This window comes from Orycteropus afer, unplaced genomic scaffold (genome assembly GCF_000298275.1).
Source record: "Orycteropus afer afer isolate SDZICR_OR568_19922 unplaced genomic scaffold, OryAfe1.0 scaffold00021, whole genome shotgun sequence".
Classification (NCBI taxonomy): domain Eukaryota; kingdom Metazoa; phylum Chordata; class Mammalia; order Tubulidentata; family Orycteropodidae; genus Orycteropus; species Orycteropus afer.
The window spans coordinates 9,599,382-9,616,013 of record NW_006921608.1 but is presented as its reverse complement, the minus strand read 5'-3'; the positions used below and the strand labels follow the sequence as shown (position 1 = coordinate 9,616,013).

The following is a 16,632-nucleotide window of genomic DNA, read 5'->3' as shown; positions in this document are numbered from 1 at the left end:
TGCTAATGTTCTGGTTAGCAGCCAAATGCCTTGTCTACTACACCAGAGCTCCTTTAAGTATATGCAAAAGCCACCTTAAAAAAAAAAACAAAAAACCAAGCATCAACCACACCTGTTACTTGCTTAGTGTCTCTCTACATGCCAGGCATTGCAGCAAGGCACTTTTAGTATTATCTCCCTGAATCTTCACAATGACTGAGCAAGACAGGTTAAGAAAATCATGGCCAAAAGCAACTTGCCCAAAAGAACAGACTAAATGATATTATAAACACATCTGACATGAATTGAACCCTACTGTGTGCCAGGTACTGTTCCTGGTACCTTTCTAACTGTTATATCCTCATAACCTTATGAAGCTGGTACTTTTTTTTTTTAAAAAAACCACCTCCATTTTATATCTGGAAAAAGTGAAGCAAAAAAAGATTAGGTGACTAGCCTTTGTTCACATAAAGTACTAAGTGCAAGAGTTAGAATTTGTGTCCAGGCAGACTGCAGTCAAAGTCTACCACCTCTAACTACTGCCCTATACCATTTCAGCAGAGTTGAGCTCAGCAGACTTCATAAAGCCAAGACCAGGCAACAACTAAAACTAAAACCCCATTCGATAAGCTACTTTTGCTAGCTAGACCCTTTCCCAATTAGCACCCATCCAATTTTCAGTAATTCCTACAAAAAAAACAGGAAATTCCAAAGCCAAGTGAGTAGCCACAAATATATTGTGTCAAAAAACCTGCTTAGATGTCAGTGGCTTTAACCACCCAGAAATTCACTTACTGATAGAAACAGCAGATAGCAATTCTTCCATGAAAGGGTAAGAAGGGACTGAACAAACAGTCTGTGGCTTTCTTAATCCATGTGTATGGGATGTTATCAGTGCTCATGTTCATTTGGAGTAATAGCTAATTAATTTACATAAATTAATTTCATTTAGTCTAAGTTTAAATTTGTTAGGAGATGGTGAATTAATGTATCTAGGAAAGGTGGCCCTAGAAACATTGTAACTGGACTTTATCAAAACTTTCCATTGTTCCATATGCAATTCCCTGCATCACTCTACCAGATTCAAGTTGTTACTTTGTAATAAACCAAATGAGATTCTGAAAGAATGCTTGCAGGTTAATAGGCAAAAAGCTGACATGTAAAACTTTAGTTCTATTTTACAATAGAAGCCACCAGAGTAAAATGTGATGAGGAATAAAAACTTTTATCTGTGTATTCAGAATCACACACAAATTACCTTTACAGTTCAATTTACTATACAGAAATCATTTGGGTTTTATATTTTCAGATAAATTCTGAACTGAGATTACAATATTGTGAAGAAAAAGATTGTTACATTAATTCAGTACCATTTTAGCATACCAAATTGAAATGCGTAGGTTCAAACTTCAGATTTATGGCAAACAGTCTTCAAATACAATACAGACATTTCTAAAAGTTACCATATTGTTCACATGTGATGTCTGCAACTCTGGGCTGTTTCACACACAGCTCTTCGACAGATATGGCAAAACTGATATGCCATGTAGCTCATGGTTGTATAGCCAAGCCAAGGACTCAAAGTTGCACCATCTTTAAAAAGGTTTGGCATTTATGGACCACAACAAAGCACAACATGTAAAGAAGGCAGGCAACGATTCCTCCTCCTTGGTACAGTTAAAAAACATTGCATGATAGTTTGGAATTTTGCATAAAACCCCATATCATACCTTGGAAGAGTCCAAGGGCAATTAAATGATAATGGATTGGGGTCTTAAATTTTATCAATAGAACCCATGAAATTCAAAAGGGCACTAATCAAATCAAAAATATTAAGCACCTACTGATTTAAAAGATTGAAATTTATCAGCGATTCATGATCTTTTTTTTTTTTGCACCTTGAAAGGAAGGTGTAAAAACCAGCTGTTAAGTGCATTCCAAACTTCTACTATGTAGCACATGTAGAATATTCTGTCCATTGGCACCAAAGTAAAGTCACATTTCCTCTTGGAAGACAGAAATTCCACATCTGAACACAGAGTAAGTTAGGAAAAAGGACTGTTTGTTTATTACGATTGTGACTGAGATACAGGATCACTAATAAACTATCAGTGAGCAATGCAAACCCCGGCAGCAGTGTCAGGTTAGTGATGCTTCTCCCTTTCCCAACCACCGCAGAAGTTTAGTATGAAAAGAATTAAAAGCTATCACCAAGCTGAACAAATGGGAAATAACAAACTAAGGGCACAGCTTGGGAAAAAAAAAAGTTTGAAATCATTGCAATTGAGAAATTGAAGGAAGTAAGTGTGCTTTACCACACTCTGTACACCTCTGAAATTAAATACTATTCCATGCAAAAAGAGCATTAGGGTTCTGGATATGAGTGTAGCCCTTCTTTTAAATTTTAGTGCTCTGCATTTTTCTGCAATTTTATTTACCTCCCCCCAGTTTACCGGAAAGTATTTAATAGAATCTTCCATTTCAGACCAAAGATTTGGAAATCAAAGGTTTACTAAGGTACTCTATGCATTCTATCTATACAGAAACACCTATTAATTATTACAATTGGTTTATGCAGGATTAACATTTTTGGTGTTAATATTGTTAAACATCATGCTTACTGCACATCAACTCTCCATAATGAATCTGAACTTCACAATGATTTACCAAAACATTTTACTTAAATTACTAATTAAATAATTGAAAAAACATACTGAGCCAAACTAAACTTAAATGGGCTAATAAAGAAAAATAACCTTCAAAACAATTCATATACACATCTATTTCAAAACTATCCTTGCTAAGCTAGCCCCTTTCCCCAAAGTTTTAGCTTGAAAAAACAGTAAAATCTACACAAAAATTTTATTGCAATCATACAAGGGTTACATTAGGTCAAATACAACAAACACTATGATGCAATTTTACATTTATTAAACTATAGTCCAAAGCACAAAATTTACACATTCTAAATACACTAAACGTATCTAATGAAGTCACACTGGTCTTCCACTGACATTTGATATTATCTGGGTGAAAGACATTAACTTTACAAGACTTTAACACGAATCCTTAGTATAAAAACTGTGTACTTGTATGTAAACGGTTTAATGGGGAACCCAATTAATGGGCTTCCATCTCCACTAAGTCATCCATTTTGTTGCATATTTTATTTTAAACGCTTAGGGGTAGGTCAAACTGGTAAGTTTAAATTGGATACATTATCTAAATCTCCCATTAGCCCAGTGAATTCGAATTGAAATATTTTGTCTGGTCCCAAATAGCTATTATTAATAGTTTCTGTTTTCAAGAGAATTAACAGAGTAAGATTGTTCAATTTTTTTTCCCCCACACTGGAATGTTGACCAGACAAGCTTAACCTGCAACTTCAGATCTAGAGAAGTGTTCATGCCTGCTTAAGCTTCAGTGGAAAAGCTGTCTTCTTGGTTCAACTGAATGCAAGAAGGCACAAAGAAGAAGTTCTTCATCATTGTGTCTGAAGTAATTCCAGCATCTTGCATCTCATACCTACATAAAAAGAATAAGCAAGATCCTGTGATTTAGAATAAACACTGCCACTCAACCACACAACATATGGACAATGAAATAAAACTAATAATAACAAGTCTTCCAATAACCCTTAAAAGGGTTTAGTACCTTCCTCATAAGATATACAGTCTCTGTAGAATTAGTTATTACAAAACCTAAAATGCCACCTGAAATATCCCATCTGCTTTAAGATAAAATCATCACCTTACCAATCACTAAACGACATCATGTAATAAATAGCTGGCCTCTGAAAATCATTAAAAGCAGATGGTTCACGGAAAGAATCCGCTCCCATGTTATCAAAGATAAGCCAATCTCCCACATCCAGCTCAGGAAGAAGACAACTTTCCACAATCTGATCAAGCTCATCACAGGATGGACCCCAAAGGCTGCTTGTAAACAGAGGCTCATCTTCCTTGTATTTCTGTAGGAAAGAAAAGGTTTTTACAAAAATAATTTTTCACTCATGTGTATTATAAGAATTTGCAGGGAAATAAGCATTTTCACAATTTCAGATCCAATGCACTCATATGTATTATGAAGAAAGGCCTCGAGCCAGGCACAGTGATGCCATCCTGGGCCTCCTTCTCAAGTCTGATGGTACCATGTCCACATCAAGGCATCAGATCAAAGAGACTTAGAGGAACACAAACCTCAAAAAAGATAGTATTTTTCCGCCTCCTGAAATATTTACTCAAAAAATTGAGATGCATCTTAAAATAACAGCTCTGTTAGGCACCATCGAATAGATTTTGGTATTATTTGTCATAAACTTACCTTGTGAACCTCTGGAATGGCATTTAAGTCCTCAGACAGTTTACTTGCAAAGGAACCATAAACACCATCATTCATGTAATACATAAAAGCGGGTTCATCACTTCCGGTTTTTTCTACTGAAATAAAAAGGGAAAAGATAAATGAATTTATAGTAAAATGTGTAATATTGCAGTGTAGTAAATTACTTAGTGTGGCTTTTCTACCCATAAGTCTTTGTAAACTCCAAGGTGGGATTTTCTATGAGCAACTGAGGAGCTCCTGATTGCGGAAGTTGTCCACCTGGAGTATTTCTGTTGGGAGTGGCACAAAACAATGTTCTGGGAGGTGCCCACTCTCTCTCAGGTGCTTAGAGTTCTGATGCTATGATTAGCTAGTTTGACCACCCTGCCGGGCTCAAAAGGAGGCCTCCTAGAGGCAGAACTCTCTCTGACTGCTGGTTGAGGAAGATGTGCTGCTGAAAGAGACATGTGCTGCTGGGAAAGAGATGCAAGAGACACACATTGCTGAGTGAGACACCGAGGGACCAGCCCTGCTGGGAAAGAGACTGTGAGAGACTGTTGGCTGAGGGACGGTGGGCTGGGAGAGAGACTGAGCGTTTTTCCTGAACTTGAATTGTAGTCTGGTGCTTCCATAATAAACCTCATAATCTGTGAGCTCTGTGTGGCCACTGCAGAAAATTACCAAACCCAGGAGAGAGGTGGTGGGTGCCTTGGGAGGAACAGTTGGTGAAAGGGCTGGAGGGAGGCAGCATGTCTGGCCTTGCTACAATAGGCCTTGCGCTATTGATGGTGATTCTGCCTTCCTCTTGTGGGATTACAGGAGGTCAGAACATGTGGCCTCCTTGCCGTTTTTGCAAATATATAGTCAGAAGATACACAAAGCACAACAAATCGATTTAGCTATTATTTCTAAAACTGCATAATCTAGTTTACATATTTCTCAACATATTTAAATTGACAGCAAGTAGATATATACTGACATACTGCATAACAAAATTCTTGGCTTAAAGAACTGAACACACATTTCAACAAAGGAAGATAATGATCAGTGAGCACACAAAATATGTTACCAGGTAAATGCAAATTAAAAATCACAATGAGCCCCCACGATATTTAGAAGAAAGGATAAAATTAAGAGACTGATAATAGAAAGCAGCTGGTAAAGGTGTGGAGAAATCAGAACTTGCACACATCCACTGCTGGTGGAAGGGTAAAGTGGTAACATTCACTTTGAGAAAGGTTTGGAAATTTATCATAACATTAGAAAAACACTGACTCTATGATCCAGCAATTCTTTTATTTATTTAACAGAAATGAAGAAAAAAAAAGTCCGCAAGACTTTTACATGAATGTTCATAGCAACTTTATTTTTAAGAGCCAAAACCTGGAAATAACCCAGTCTGTCAACAAACGGACGAACTGTATAATGCACACAACAGAGTATTATTTAGCAACAAACATGAAGAAACATGGATCAATTTAAGGCCCGCTGAGACATTTTACACAGCAGAATATACCATCTTAAGTCCACTTATATGAAGTTTACAGACAGCCCAAAATAATCTATGGTGGAAAAAAATCACAATAGTGGCTGTCAGGAGAGGCAAAATGAGAAAGAAATTCTTTCTCTCTATATATATTCTTCCTGTGTATCTTGATAGAATGTGGGTACCATGTGCTCATCAACTCATTAAATTATATTACTTAGGGTACTCTAGTTAAATGGCTTGTTTTTTGCAGTGGTATGGGTTAGCAATTCTGAAGACACTTTCTGTGTAATTCTGGACTTAACTATAACAATTACAGTGAGACTGATAAGAATTAGGTTTCTCACTCTTTGGGAAGGGAGCTACAGATACAGAAAAGGGGAAGAGTAGAAATGTAAAGTGTAAGCGCAAAGCGTGCACCTTCTACACCCCACCACTTGCCACTGCATCATTCTGGACTCATGGCAGCCCTCTGTGTGTCGGGGTAGAACTGTGCTCCACGGCGTTTTCTTTTTAGTGGTTCCTTTTTGGGAAGTAGACCTCCAGGCCTTTTTGCCAAGTTGCCTCTGAGTCCAAGTGAACCTCCACCTCCAGCATTCCCATCAGCAGCCGAGTGTGTTAATAATCTGCACCACCCAGGGGTATCTTTTAATATATGATGTATACACTTATAATATGCATACGTATTTCCTAGCTCTGTCAAGGGAGAAAGCCTAGAAGCAATAACTCTCTAGTAGCAGCAGCGAACACATCTACTACTTCATTTCTTGATTTTTAAAATGCCACTCTCCACTAAAATGCACCAAGACTCCTTAAGAAACAGTTGATTCCAGGTTATGAGGCAGGAAAAGTAAAAGATGAGCCTGGAATATTTTGATGTACCAGCTAAGTAGCGCACATCAAACGACTCAGCTAAAGGACCCTCCACTGGCCAAATGACAGTATGAGCATTACAGTAAATAATGAAAGTAATAGATTATACTCTATTGCATAAATATCTATGAGTCTAAACTAATACAAACAAACATACAGGTGAGAGGGAAAACTATTCTTTCCAGTAAAAGGCCAACTAATATACAAACTGAGTAACAGTCAGAAACTCATCGATTGATGCTAACATGCAAACTCTTAAGTATCTTCTCACTTCACAATGGAGAAATCTGGCTGACAACTACCTCAACCAAATAATCAAAACTTAAAATTAGTACCACCAACATTAAAACAGACTGCTCTCATGTGCCTCCTACAATAATGCACTGAGAAAGACAGAATATTGCTTCAGTGGACTTCCTGCCAAAAACTCATAACCTGACTCTAATCTTAAGGTACCATTAAGCCAAAATCAAATTCACTGCGATTGAATCAATACTGACTCAGAGATCCCCACTAGGCTTCCAAGGCTGTAAATCTCTATGGAAGATTGCCTCATCTTTCTTCCATGGAGCAGATGGTGGGCTCAAACTACTAATCTTTTGGTTAGCGACCAAAATGCTTTAACCAGTGCAATACCAGAGCTCCTTAAGGTACCATTAGACAAACCCAAATAGACATTTTATAAAATCCCTTTTTAAAAACGTCAAAGTGAAAAAATACAAAGCAAGGCTGAGGAATTTTTTCCAGACTAAAGGAGTCATGACAATTATATGCAATGTGTGGACCTGGACTAGATCCTAAATAACAAAAACCAAAAAGATACATGAGGTAACATTGGGAAAATGGATAATTTTCCAATGGACTGTAGATTAGGTAGGTAACAATACTATAAAAAATAAACCAAACCCACTCCCACTGACATATATATGCCGCACCCACTACACTACCAGAGCTCCTCAAACAGTACTATTTATCAATATTAAGTTATCTGAATTTTAGAACTATTAAGTTGTAGCCTTATCCAAGGGAAATACAACTAAAGGGGTAGTATCTCCAACCTGCTCTCAAATGGCTCAGAAAAAATTATGTTTATGTATATAGAACTGATGAAACAAATAGGTCAAAATGAATACAATGAACCTGGGTAAAAGGTTATGGAAATTCCTTGTATTCTTGCAACTCTTTAAATTTAAGAAAATATAAAACTCAAAAAAAATTTAAAAAACCTCTTATCTTTGCACATATAAAGATCTGAAAAAGCTCAGTGAAGAACAGCACAGTACTTCCTACATATTGTCCATAAGACAACCAGGATGGATTGAAAGGGTGATAAAGCTTTGCTGGCCTTGTTATGTAAGAATCAGGTAGATTACTCTCCCTGTGACCTCTCTGGGCAAAAGGAGAGTGACAAAGATATCACAGTAAAGCAGTGGTACTTAACAAGAGCTGAGAAATCACCTGGGGAAGTTTATGGAGTGGGACCACGACTAGGACAGTTTGGAACACTCCCCAGATGCCCACAGCTGGTTGACAAATACCCACATCATCACTCATGAAATAAACAGCTTATTTTCACATTTTAGTTTCTCATAAATTCATCTCCAGACTAACTGGAATTCTCTATTAACAGAAATAAAACTATAAATACTTTGTAACTTACCTCCAGAGGAAAATTTATCGTTTTCAACAACCTTCTTTGCAATGATATTAACTGCAAGTGTAAATGCAGAAGACACGTAGTAGCCTCCCGGTTCTGAGATTATCTTAATGCCAGATCCTTCAGGAAAGTACACATCCAACAGAGGGCTGATAACATGATTAACCTACGATTAAAGCCCAGACGTGGTCTCAAAACTGGAGTAGATCACTCTCAATATTAAGAGATTTAAGTTTTCTAGAATTGAATAGTTCATTTACAAACCATGTTAAGCTATTCAGAAATTATCTTCAAGCAATTTAACAGGATTTCAAGTCATCAAAGTTTATTTTGTAGCTGTCAGAATGGCATTAATTTTTAGAACTATGTACACATAATTACTGGTGATTAAAATCAGTTAAGTCTTCTCATTGCCTGTTATTTTCTTAGAATAAAATTTTAACAGATTAGTACAGGCTTTAGAATCTGCCCGACATCTATTCCCACTGGGAAGACGCTAGTCTAAAACCCAAGTAGCAAACAGGTAGACTGTTCTGTTAGGCCCATCCACCAAACAGTTTACCTCTTCCAACTGAAATTCAGTTCCTGTGAAGCCTCCACCAATGTCTAACATGTTCATCTTGAAGCCAAATTCTCCCTAGAGGTAGAAAAAAATACTTCAAATGTTCTGCCAAATTGCAACAAATATAGGGACATTTTGAAACACTCCTTCTACCCCAGGATGTAAATAATATCTTAAACTGTTCTGTACTTTAGTATAATAAATTCTTTGGTTTTTATAATACATGTATGTTATGCTGTTTCTGAATCAAGTTATAATCAATTATAAATGTAATTTACTATCATTATGCTTATATCTGTCATCTAGATACGCAAGTAATCTACTACTTCACTTCCTCACCTACTTAAAAAGATGTTACTATACAGAACTCTGAGTGCTATTACAGAAAACAAGGTATGTGTCACAATAGGTAGAGAAATGTAGAAAATACTGAATCTGAGCCTTCATAATATCCCAGCTTAAGATATCAAAATAATTGAAGAACTTACAGCCATGTCAAACACACATCGAGCATCAGACAGAGCATGTACATATACTTGAGATTCTTTGCAAGCACTTGAAATGTGAAATCTGTAAAGAACAGGGCAGTAAGTTTAAAAGAGCAGGAAGCATTAGAGAGGTTGTTCTTATAATTCTTGTCAATTACTAAATATTCCAATTTTAAAGAGCTCTATAGAGCCTCTAGTTACCTGAAATACAATACCAGCTTTTTAACTATGCCAATGTTGAGAGAACACTGTAATTCTTTAAAACTAAGCCACTAGCCATGCTTTCTGGGTATCATATAGGAGCATGCTTTTATTTATGGTAAAATAAAAAGCAATCCCAGGATTCCTGGCTGTGCAGTGGTTAGTACTTGGCTTCTAACCAGAGTATCAGTGGTCTGAACCCACTAACGGATCCCACTGGAGAAAGATGTGGCAGCCCTGGAAACTCCAGTGGACAGCTCTACTCTGTCCTCTAGGGTCGATAACTGACTCCATGGCAATGGGTCTGGTGTTTGTCAAGAAGCAACTCCAGTAAAACTCAGTCACAAAATCTTACTAATCCTGTCACCAGAGGTAGAGCCAAAATTTTATCTTTGGGAACTCTTTATGTTCAGCTGTAGGACTAGCAATGGACTGACAACTCAGAAAATTTGAGGTACAGTATCAACTCTGTTCTTGTATTAGTTCTGCTGATGATCAAATCATTTAACCTCTCTAGGCCTCACTTTCCCTAATGTATAAAAACTGAGAGTTAATAGAAAATCTACTGATTTATTGACATGCCTCTGAGAGATTAAGAGGGGAGGAGAAAAATTCTTGGAATAGGAAAAAGAAAAATTAAATGACACAAATGAGAAACTGAATGTCAGTTTCTAGCAATTCCAATTATAAAGAGAGGTGACTTCAATTACTCAGCACTACCTAGACAAAATAGTATTTATTGTTTTGTCTCTTTATTGGGGAACGGGGAGGTATAGGTACAAAGCAGTATGAAGGATAAAACATACTGTTTTTCCTAAACTAAGAAAAGAACAAAGAAAAAAATTCATATACATATACTAAAAAAATTGAAGATACAAAATCTATTAGATTCTATGTAAATTAAATTGTAAATCAATATTCAGGAAGACAGGGATTAGCTCTATAAAATCAAGTTTAAAATGAATACTTACTTAACCCCAATTATTTGGACATCAAGTTCCTTAGCACATTCCAAGAGATGCCTACAGTTCTTCAAAGTAGTACCAAACTTCATGTTACCCTCTTCGCCTCCAACAATATCTTCCGTTGCAATATGTAGTAAGACCCTAAGAGAAGGGGAAGATGATTGGGGCAGAGTTGGTTTACATCATCATCAGCACATGTGAAGCCTGAAGATTGTAGAACTGTGTTGATTATGTTGCTCCCAATCCAGCGACGGATGTATCAAGTGAACCTAATGAAAAACAATCCTGTATAGAGAAAAAACTAGCAATTAGGGCCTAAAGCATGATGCTCACAAGGATGGGAATTTGGAAAATGAAGCAAGTTAAGACTCTGTTGCAGCAGCAAGAGTCAGTTGGGCTCTGTAACGAAAGATGACATTACTTTCAAATGAAGTCCATCAGTTAATGACTCCTCCTAGAAAGACTAAATTGAATAGCAATGCCACCATTATCTTTCAATGAAAATATCAGGGCTTTAAAAGTCTTCAAATTTCCCAAAATTGTTCTACCTAACTATCCTTCTGCCACTTAGTATCTTACATCCAGCAGGCTTCCAACTAAAAACAAAATTGGGAAGCTGTGGGTGATAACGGGCTAAATAAATAGCAGCCTCGTTCTAGACTACAGATTCAAATCCATTTGGTACCTCCTTCTAAACCAGGAAAACCAAGGCTAAAGGCAGGAGTCCTTTAAATAATTACACATCACTAAAAACTGCAAACATACAAATGCTGATTTCTTTAAAAAACTGTTTCCCCAAGAAGTCTTGATGAATGACTGATGATCAGATGGTAAGTATGATAAAAGCAAAAATTATGCTACCCAGAAGTAGAATCACCTCTTTAAAGAACATGTCACTCAGCTGACAAACTAACACAGTTGTTAAGTGATGCTGAGTCAACCCATAGCATACCCCACGTGATACAGTAGGCTGTCCCACAGTGTTTCTAGGCTGTAATTTTTATGGGAGATCACCAGGTATTTTCCTATGGGAGCAGCTAATTGCTTTGAACCACCAAACTTCTGGTTAGCAGCCAAGAGCACTTAACTGTTGCCCCAAAACCAGATATTGTCTTCAAAAAATCAACAATAGGAACGTTTCTTTAGAACAGACAAGTGGTTTTTTACAATTTTCCAACAAAGGCCTTTATCCAAAGGTTTTCCAGGTAATCAAATCTGTTAAGATATTTTTCTATGAGCATGATTAGCAAAGTCAATAAAATTATAGATATTCTAGGAAAACATGGGTATGATACATATTTTCAGGAACACAAGAGGTAATTAAACAATTTTGTACTGATACAATATACTTTTAAGTATATTCAAAAGGCCTCTTGACATACCGGTTTATGACATCATTGATTTCTGCCTTAAATTTTTTTGCATATAAAAGAAAACATTAGAAGTTATCAACAACACAAACCAAAAAACCGTATCTTGGGATGTGTGCAGGTGCAAGTAAAAATTTCTTAATTTTCACTTGAGTGAGAAAAAAAGTTTCATTCATTTGTCCTCAAAGAAATATGTGGACCTTAAAGAAAGAAATCCCTCCAATCTTACAAGCTGGACGTCTAAGACACTGTCACTAAGAACCACTCTAGAACTATCTGTAGCCATCTATGGCCAAGAACGATTGGCCAAGCTAGGCAAAAACAAACAAAGCTAATCTGTTCCCAATATGCCACACAACTAAGAGAGTTAATATAGTTGTGGCCCTAAATTGATACCATACTACTTTCTTCCCTTAACTAAAGATTACACGATTATCTGAAACTATCTTTATCTCATCCGAAGTAGAAAACCAAGAAAATGCTATTGGCGTTTTCCATGTTGTTGTTATTGTTGTTATGTGCCGTCAAGTCAGACCTGACTCACAGCGAACCCTCCTTGGGTTTCCGAGGCAGTATCACTATGGAAGTAGATCGCTCCATCTTCCTTCCAAGGAGTGGCTGGTGGGTTTGAACCTCCAGCCTTCTGGTTAGCAGTCAAGTGCCTTAGGCACTACGCTACCAGAGTTCCTAGCGTTTTCCATATAGGAGCTTATTTAAATAAGACAACGTACCACTGCCCTATCATAAGTGCCCCTTCTCCCCAGATGAAAGACAAACCCAACCTAACATAATATTCTTATGTGCCCGTTTTTATACTTACTTGGCATTTGGATGATTACGTGCAATTTTCTTCAATTCAATATCATTGTCACATGTCATGATATTCACACCAACTTTTGCTGCATACTTTATCTGAGACACTTGCTTGCATGGACTTATATAAATAATATTTTCTGGAGATACACCCAATTCTTGCACTAAAACCATTTCATTCTGTGAAAAAATTTTTAAAGGTATCATCTATCAGGGAAAATTTCCATTATTTTTCATCAGTTTTGGCATATAAATTTATTTTTTTTATATAATGTCACATGTCATATTCTTATAATGCTTACTACTCCAGTAAAAACCTTACCAGACCTTTAAAAAGACAGCATTATCAACAGTGAAAGCTCCTAGTTTAGAACATTAATGCAATAATGGAAGTAACTTGGTCTAGTTAGCTCTATTGTAAGAATGAGGACCAACTAAAGGTGCTGAATAAAGACACATATTTTCTAAGTTTCATCTCATTGGAACTTTCATTAGCATACTTGAAAAATTTATAAATTTATACTATTACGATTCTAAATTTAAATACTTAAACACTTCCATCAAAAAGTCTTTTTTTTTTTTTTTTTAGAGTTATATCCCTACTGTTGTGGATAACAGACAGTTCAGTTAAAATTTGCGGTTTAGTATTTAAAAAAAAAAAAAGTGAAGAAAAACACTTACTTTACTGGAACAAGCAAACCCAGTTCCAAGAGCTGCCAGAATCTCAAGCACTGCTGGAGTGGAGTTGCACTTCACCGTGTAGAATGGCTTTATCTGAGCCACCACATTCTGCCACTGACTATGCTTCTTCACAATCTTCCCAAGATCTCCCACAAAAAATGCATTTTTTCCTGTCTATTATGGTCATAAAAAATAGGAACATCAAAGAATCACTGAAAATAAGAGTATCCGAACTAAATAAAGAATCCCTCTTTCCTTCACAAACGAGACATGTACACGTGTGTACACTGTGAGGCATGACCACATTTAAAGTTTGCTGGAGTAATCAAGGAAGATCCACTAAGCACTGAACAAGAATTTTAAACGCATTTGTTCTTTCTTTCTAAACTTCACTTTTTCCCACACTCTACATATTCTTAAAATATTTTCTCCTCAAAACAAAGAAACAAAAGTCAATTACTGAGACTTGTTTTATGTGAGAACCAATTACTTCAATTTTACTTTCTGGTAATAGTGAGACCGAGAACCTTCCATCCTCCCGGCCACTATTTAAAACACAGACCTACTTTAGCAGTGCAGGATGTTAACTTTCTAATACAGTGAGTAGAATCAGGAACGATAAACCAAACAAGCTATATGTCTCTATTATATATTGCACCTAAAGACAAAGTGGTAAAACAAGAGAGGAACTTCACTGGGAACTCATTAGGAATTTTTAAGAAGATAAAGTTGGTGATCCGTGTGCAGTGTAGCAAAGTAAAATTAACCAGTGTGCCACCAAAGCTTCTTTAAATAAAATAGAGCACACCAAATGTCAGATAAACCTTAGTAAGAATCGTCTTCCCTCTGAAGAAATTTATTTTAATTAGGGGTTTAGGAATAGGTGTGTAATGATTTTAAAGGTATGGGTATTCTAAGATCAGAGAAGTAACTTTGTATGCTGGTCAGAGCGTAAGTTACTCAATGTTAGAGGGCACACAAAATCATCTTATTTAGCAACTACAACACTGAAATAGTGTTTGAAAAACAAGGAAGAATATTTGAAAATGATGCATTAAATGGAACATCAGTAGAGGAGAGACATGATTGGAAATTATGGGTTGTGTGTGGCAGGTTCAGGAGTTATCAACCCTTGCAAAAGACACCAGTTTTTTTTTTTTTTTTTTTACTCCTTTTACATGTGAACTCTTGTATGGAAGATCAATTTGCTCTGTAAACTTTCACCCAAATCACAATTTAAAAAAAGAAAAAAAGGAGCTCTGGTGCCATAGTGGATAAGGCATTTGGCTGCTAGTCAGGTCAGCAGTTTAAACCTACCAGTCTTATCTTAAGCAAGTTTAAGTCTTGAAAATTCTCAGTAGGCAATGGAAAACCATTTAATTTGGTGGGCAAGGAAGCTCTGAATTGAATGATTATTGAACAAGATTAAGCAGGCTTAGGAAAAACAGAACAGAAAAAGTAGTAGAGGGAATGGAAAGGGGATATTATGGAACAAAGACCACCAAGACCCTGGAGGACAAAGGTATACAAACAAAAAGTGGACTAACACGGGGGGAAAAGAAAAACAGAAGCAATCACCCTTGAGCCATTCAATTAGATGAGACTACCAGAGGAGAGAACACAGTTGAGAGTTAATTCTCATTAAATGTTACTAAACGTTAAAAAGACACTTAGAATGTGGGACAAGCAAGGGGATGAAAATATTGTTTCAAACCTCGTATGTCACCTAGGAGAAGAGTGCCGCCAAAGTCAGAAGAGTTACAATTTTTAAGCGACTAAGACAAAGATCACCATACTTTGAACAGGATTCTTGGCGACATAAGAGAATTAACTGTAGAGTGGCTTGGCAGGAATAGGTTTAAGTGATGTGACAAGTGAATGTCAGTATGTTTTTAACAAGTCTGATGGCAGAGGGAGAGGGATTTTGCTGGAGGGAGGAAGATCTGAGCACCTTGGTAACCTGAAAGTTAAGACAAAGTGTCTTTCTTGGTAGCCCATTACTGAACACCAGTAACATGAAAATAATTGTTCAACAAATTTGGGAAATATGAGACTAAAAGAAAAGAGTTCCAATAAAGAAACATAAACTACCAGTAACAAACAAAAATAATTCTGTAAGTAAGCCTAAAATAAATATGACCTTATAGAAGTTGATTCCTGGGGCAGTTTTAACATATGTAATTTAGTATATAATCTTGAATAAGCATACACAAGCAAGATTATTTGAAGTTAAATAAAAATCCACTGAAGAACCCAGTTGAGAAAAGTGAATGAGAAGCCATGCATCAGGAAGGTAGTGACAAAGATCAAGAAAACAAACAGAACTTAAAAGAGCAGGTGCTAAAAGCTGATAGTAGAAAAGGGACTTCTAAGGAAGTTTTTGTTTTTTGAAAAATGTGGGCTAGAATGAAATCTCATCACCACTGAGGGAACTAGAAGGAGGGCAAAGTCAGGTAAGAAAACCTGGAGCATTAACAACTGAGCCAACTATTTTTTTTTTTAATCAGATTTAACTTTTTTGGGGGAAATAAATTAAAAGGCTTTAGAAGATGATAAACATTATCTGAGAAATGTGAAATAGCACACTTACCAGGGTATGTTCATTAACATAGTTATCAATAACATTTCCAAGGTTTGTTCCTTCATCCAACAGGCCAACGGAGTAGTTTGCATCATCGATAAATCCTTTCATCTCAGCCGTATTCCACAAAGCCGAAAGTCATAAACCAAGAAAAACAAGAGACGGGCCACCAAGCCTTATGTCTGGGTCCTTAGAATATGCAACAAACTGTCAAAAACAGAAGTTCATCAAAGGCTGTATTATTTCACTAGTTAATGTATGAGTTGTCAATGAAGTGTGCTGGGTGCCTAATTTAGTAAGGGATTTGTGCAATCAATTTCAGAAACATTGAGTCATTAATATCCTTTAATGCCCATTTAAAAGAGCAATTAAATGCATCTTTTATATATTTAAAAACAAATCACTATAATGTTTTTGAGAAGGTAACCATATGTGTACTATATACCATATATGGTTCATCTTAGGGTTGCAGTTCCAGTCTGTATTATTCATATTTTGTTTTGTGCTTATTTTATAACATATACACTTTTACTCCTTTTATATAAAGCAAGCTAGTGAAATCATTATCTGTAGCCAAGAAACAAAAACACGACGAGTCTGAACTTGAGTATGTTGCCAGACCCACCACATAGTACTACGAGGTCAACTGCAGA

General features: G+C 36.4%; 1 protein-coding gene across 1 annotated transcript; it reads right to left on the bottom strand.

Moving 5' to 3' along the window:
- Positions 1-3,392: 3,392 nt before the first annotated feature.
- AZIN1 (antizyme inhibitor 1) lies at positions 3,393-16,090 on the bottom strand. Its single transcript, XM_007934807.2, has 10 exons — positions 15,989-16,090; positions 13,399-13,572; positions 12,725-12,897; positions 10,541-10,675; positions 9,369-9,450; positions 8,881-8,955; positions 8,322-8,484; positions 4,303-4,418; positions 3,735-3,949; positions 3,393-3,504 (listed from the first exon to the last, which is right to left on the bottom strand). The coding sequence occupies exons 1-10, from the start codon at positions 16,088-16,090 to the stop codon at positions 3,393-3,395; spliced, it is 1,347 nt and encodes a 448-aa protein (XP_007932998.1).
- Between the last annotated feature and the right edge of the window lie 542 nt (positions 16,091-16,632).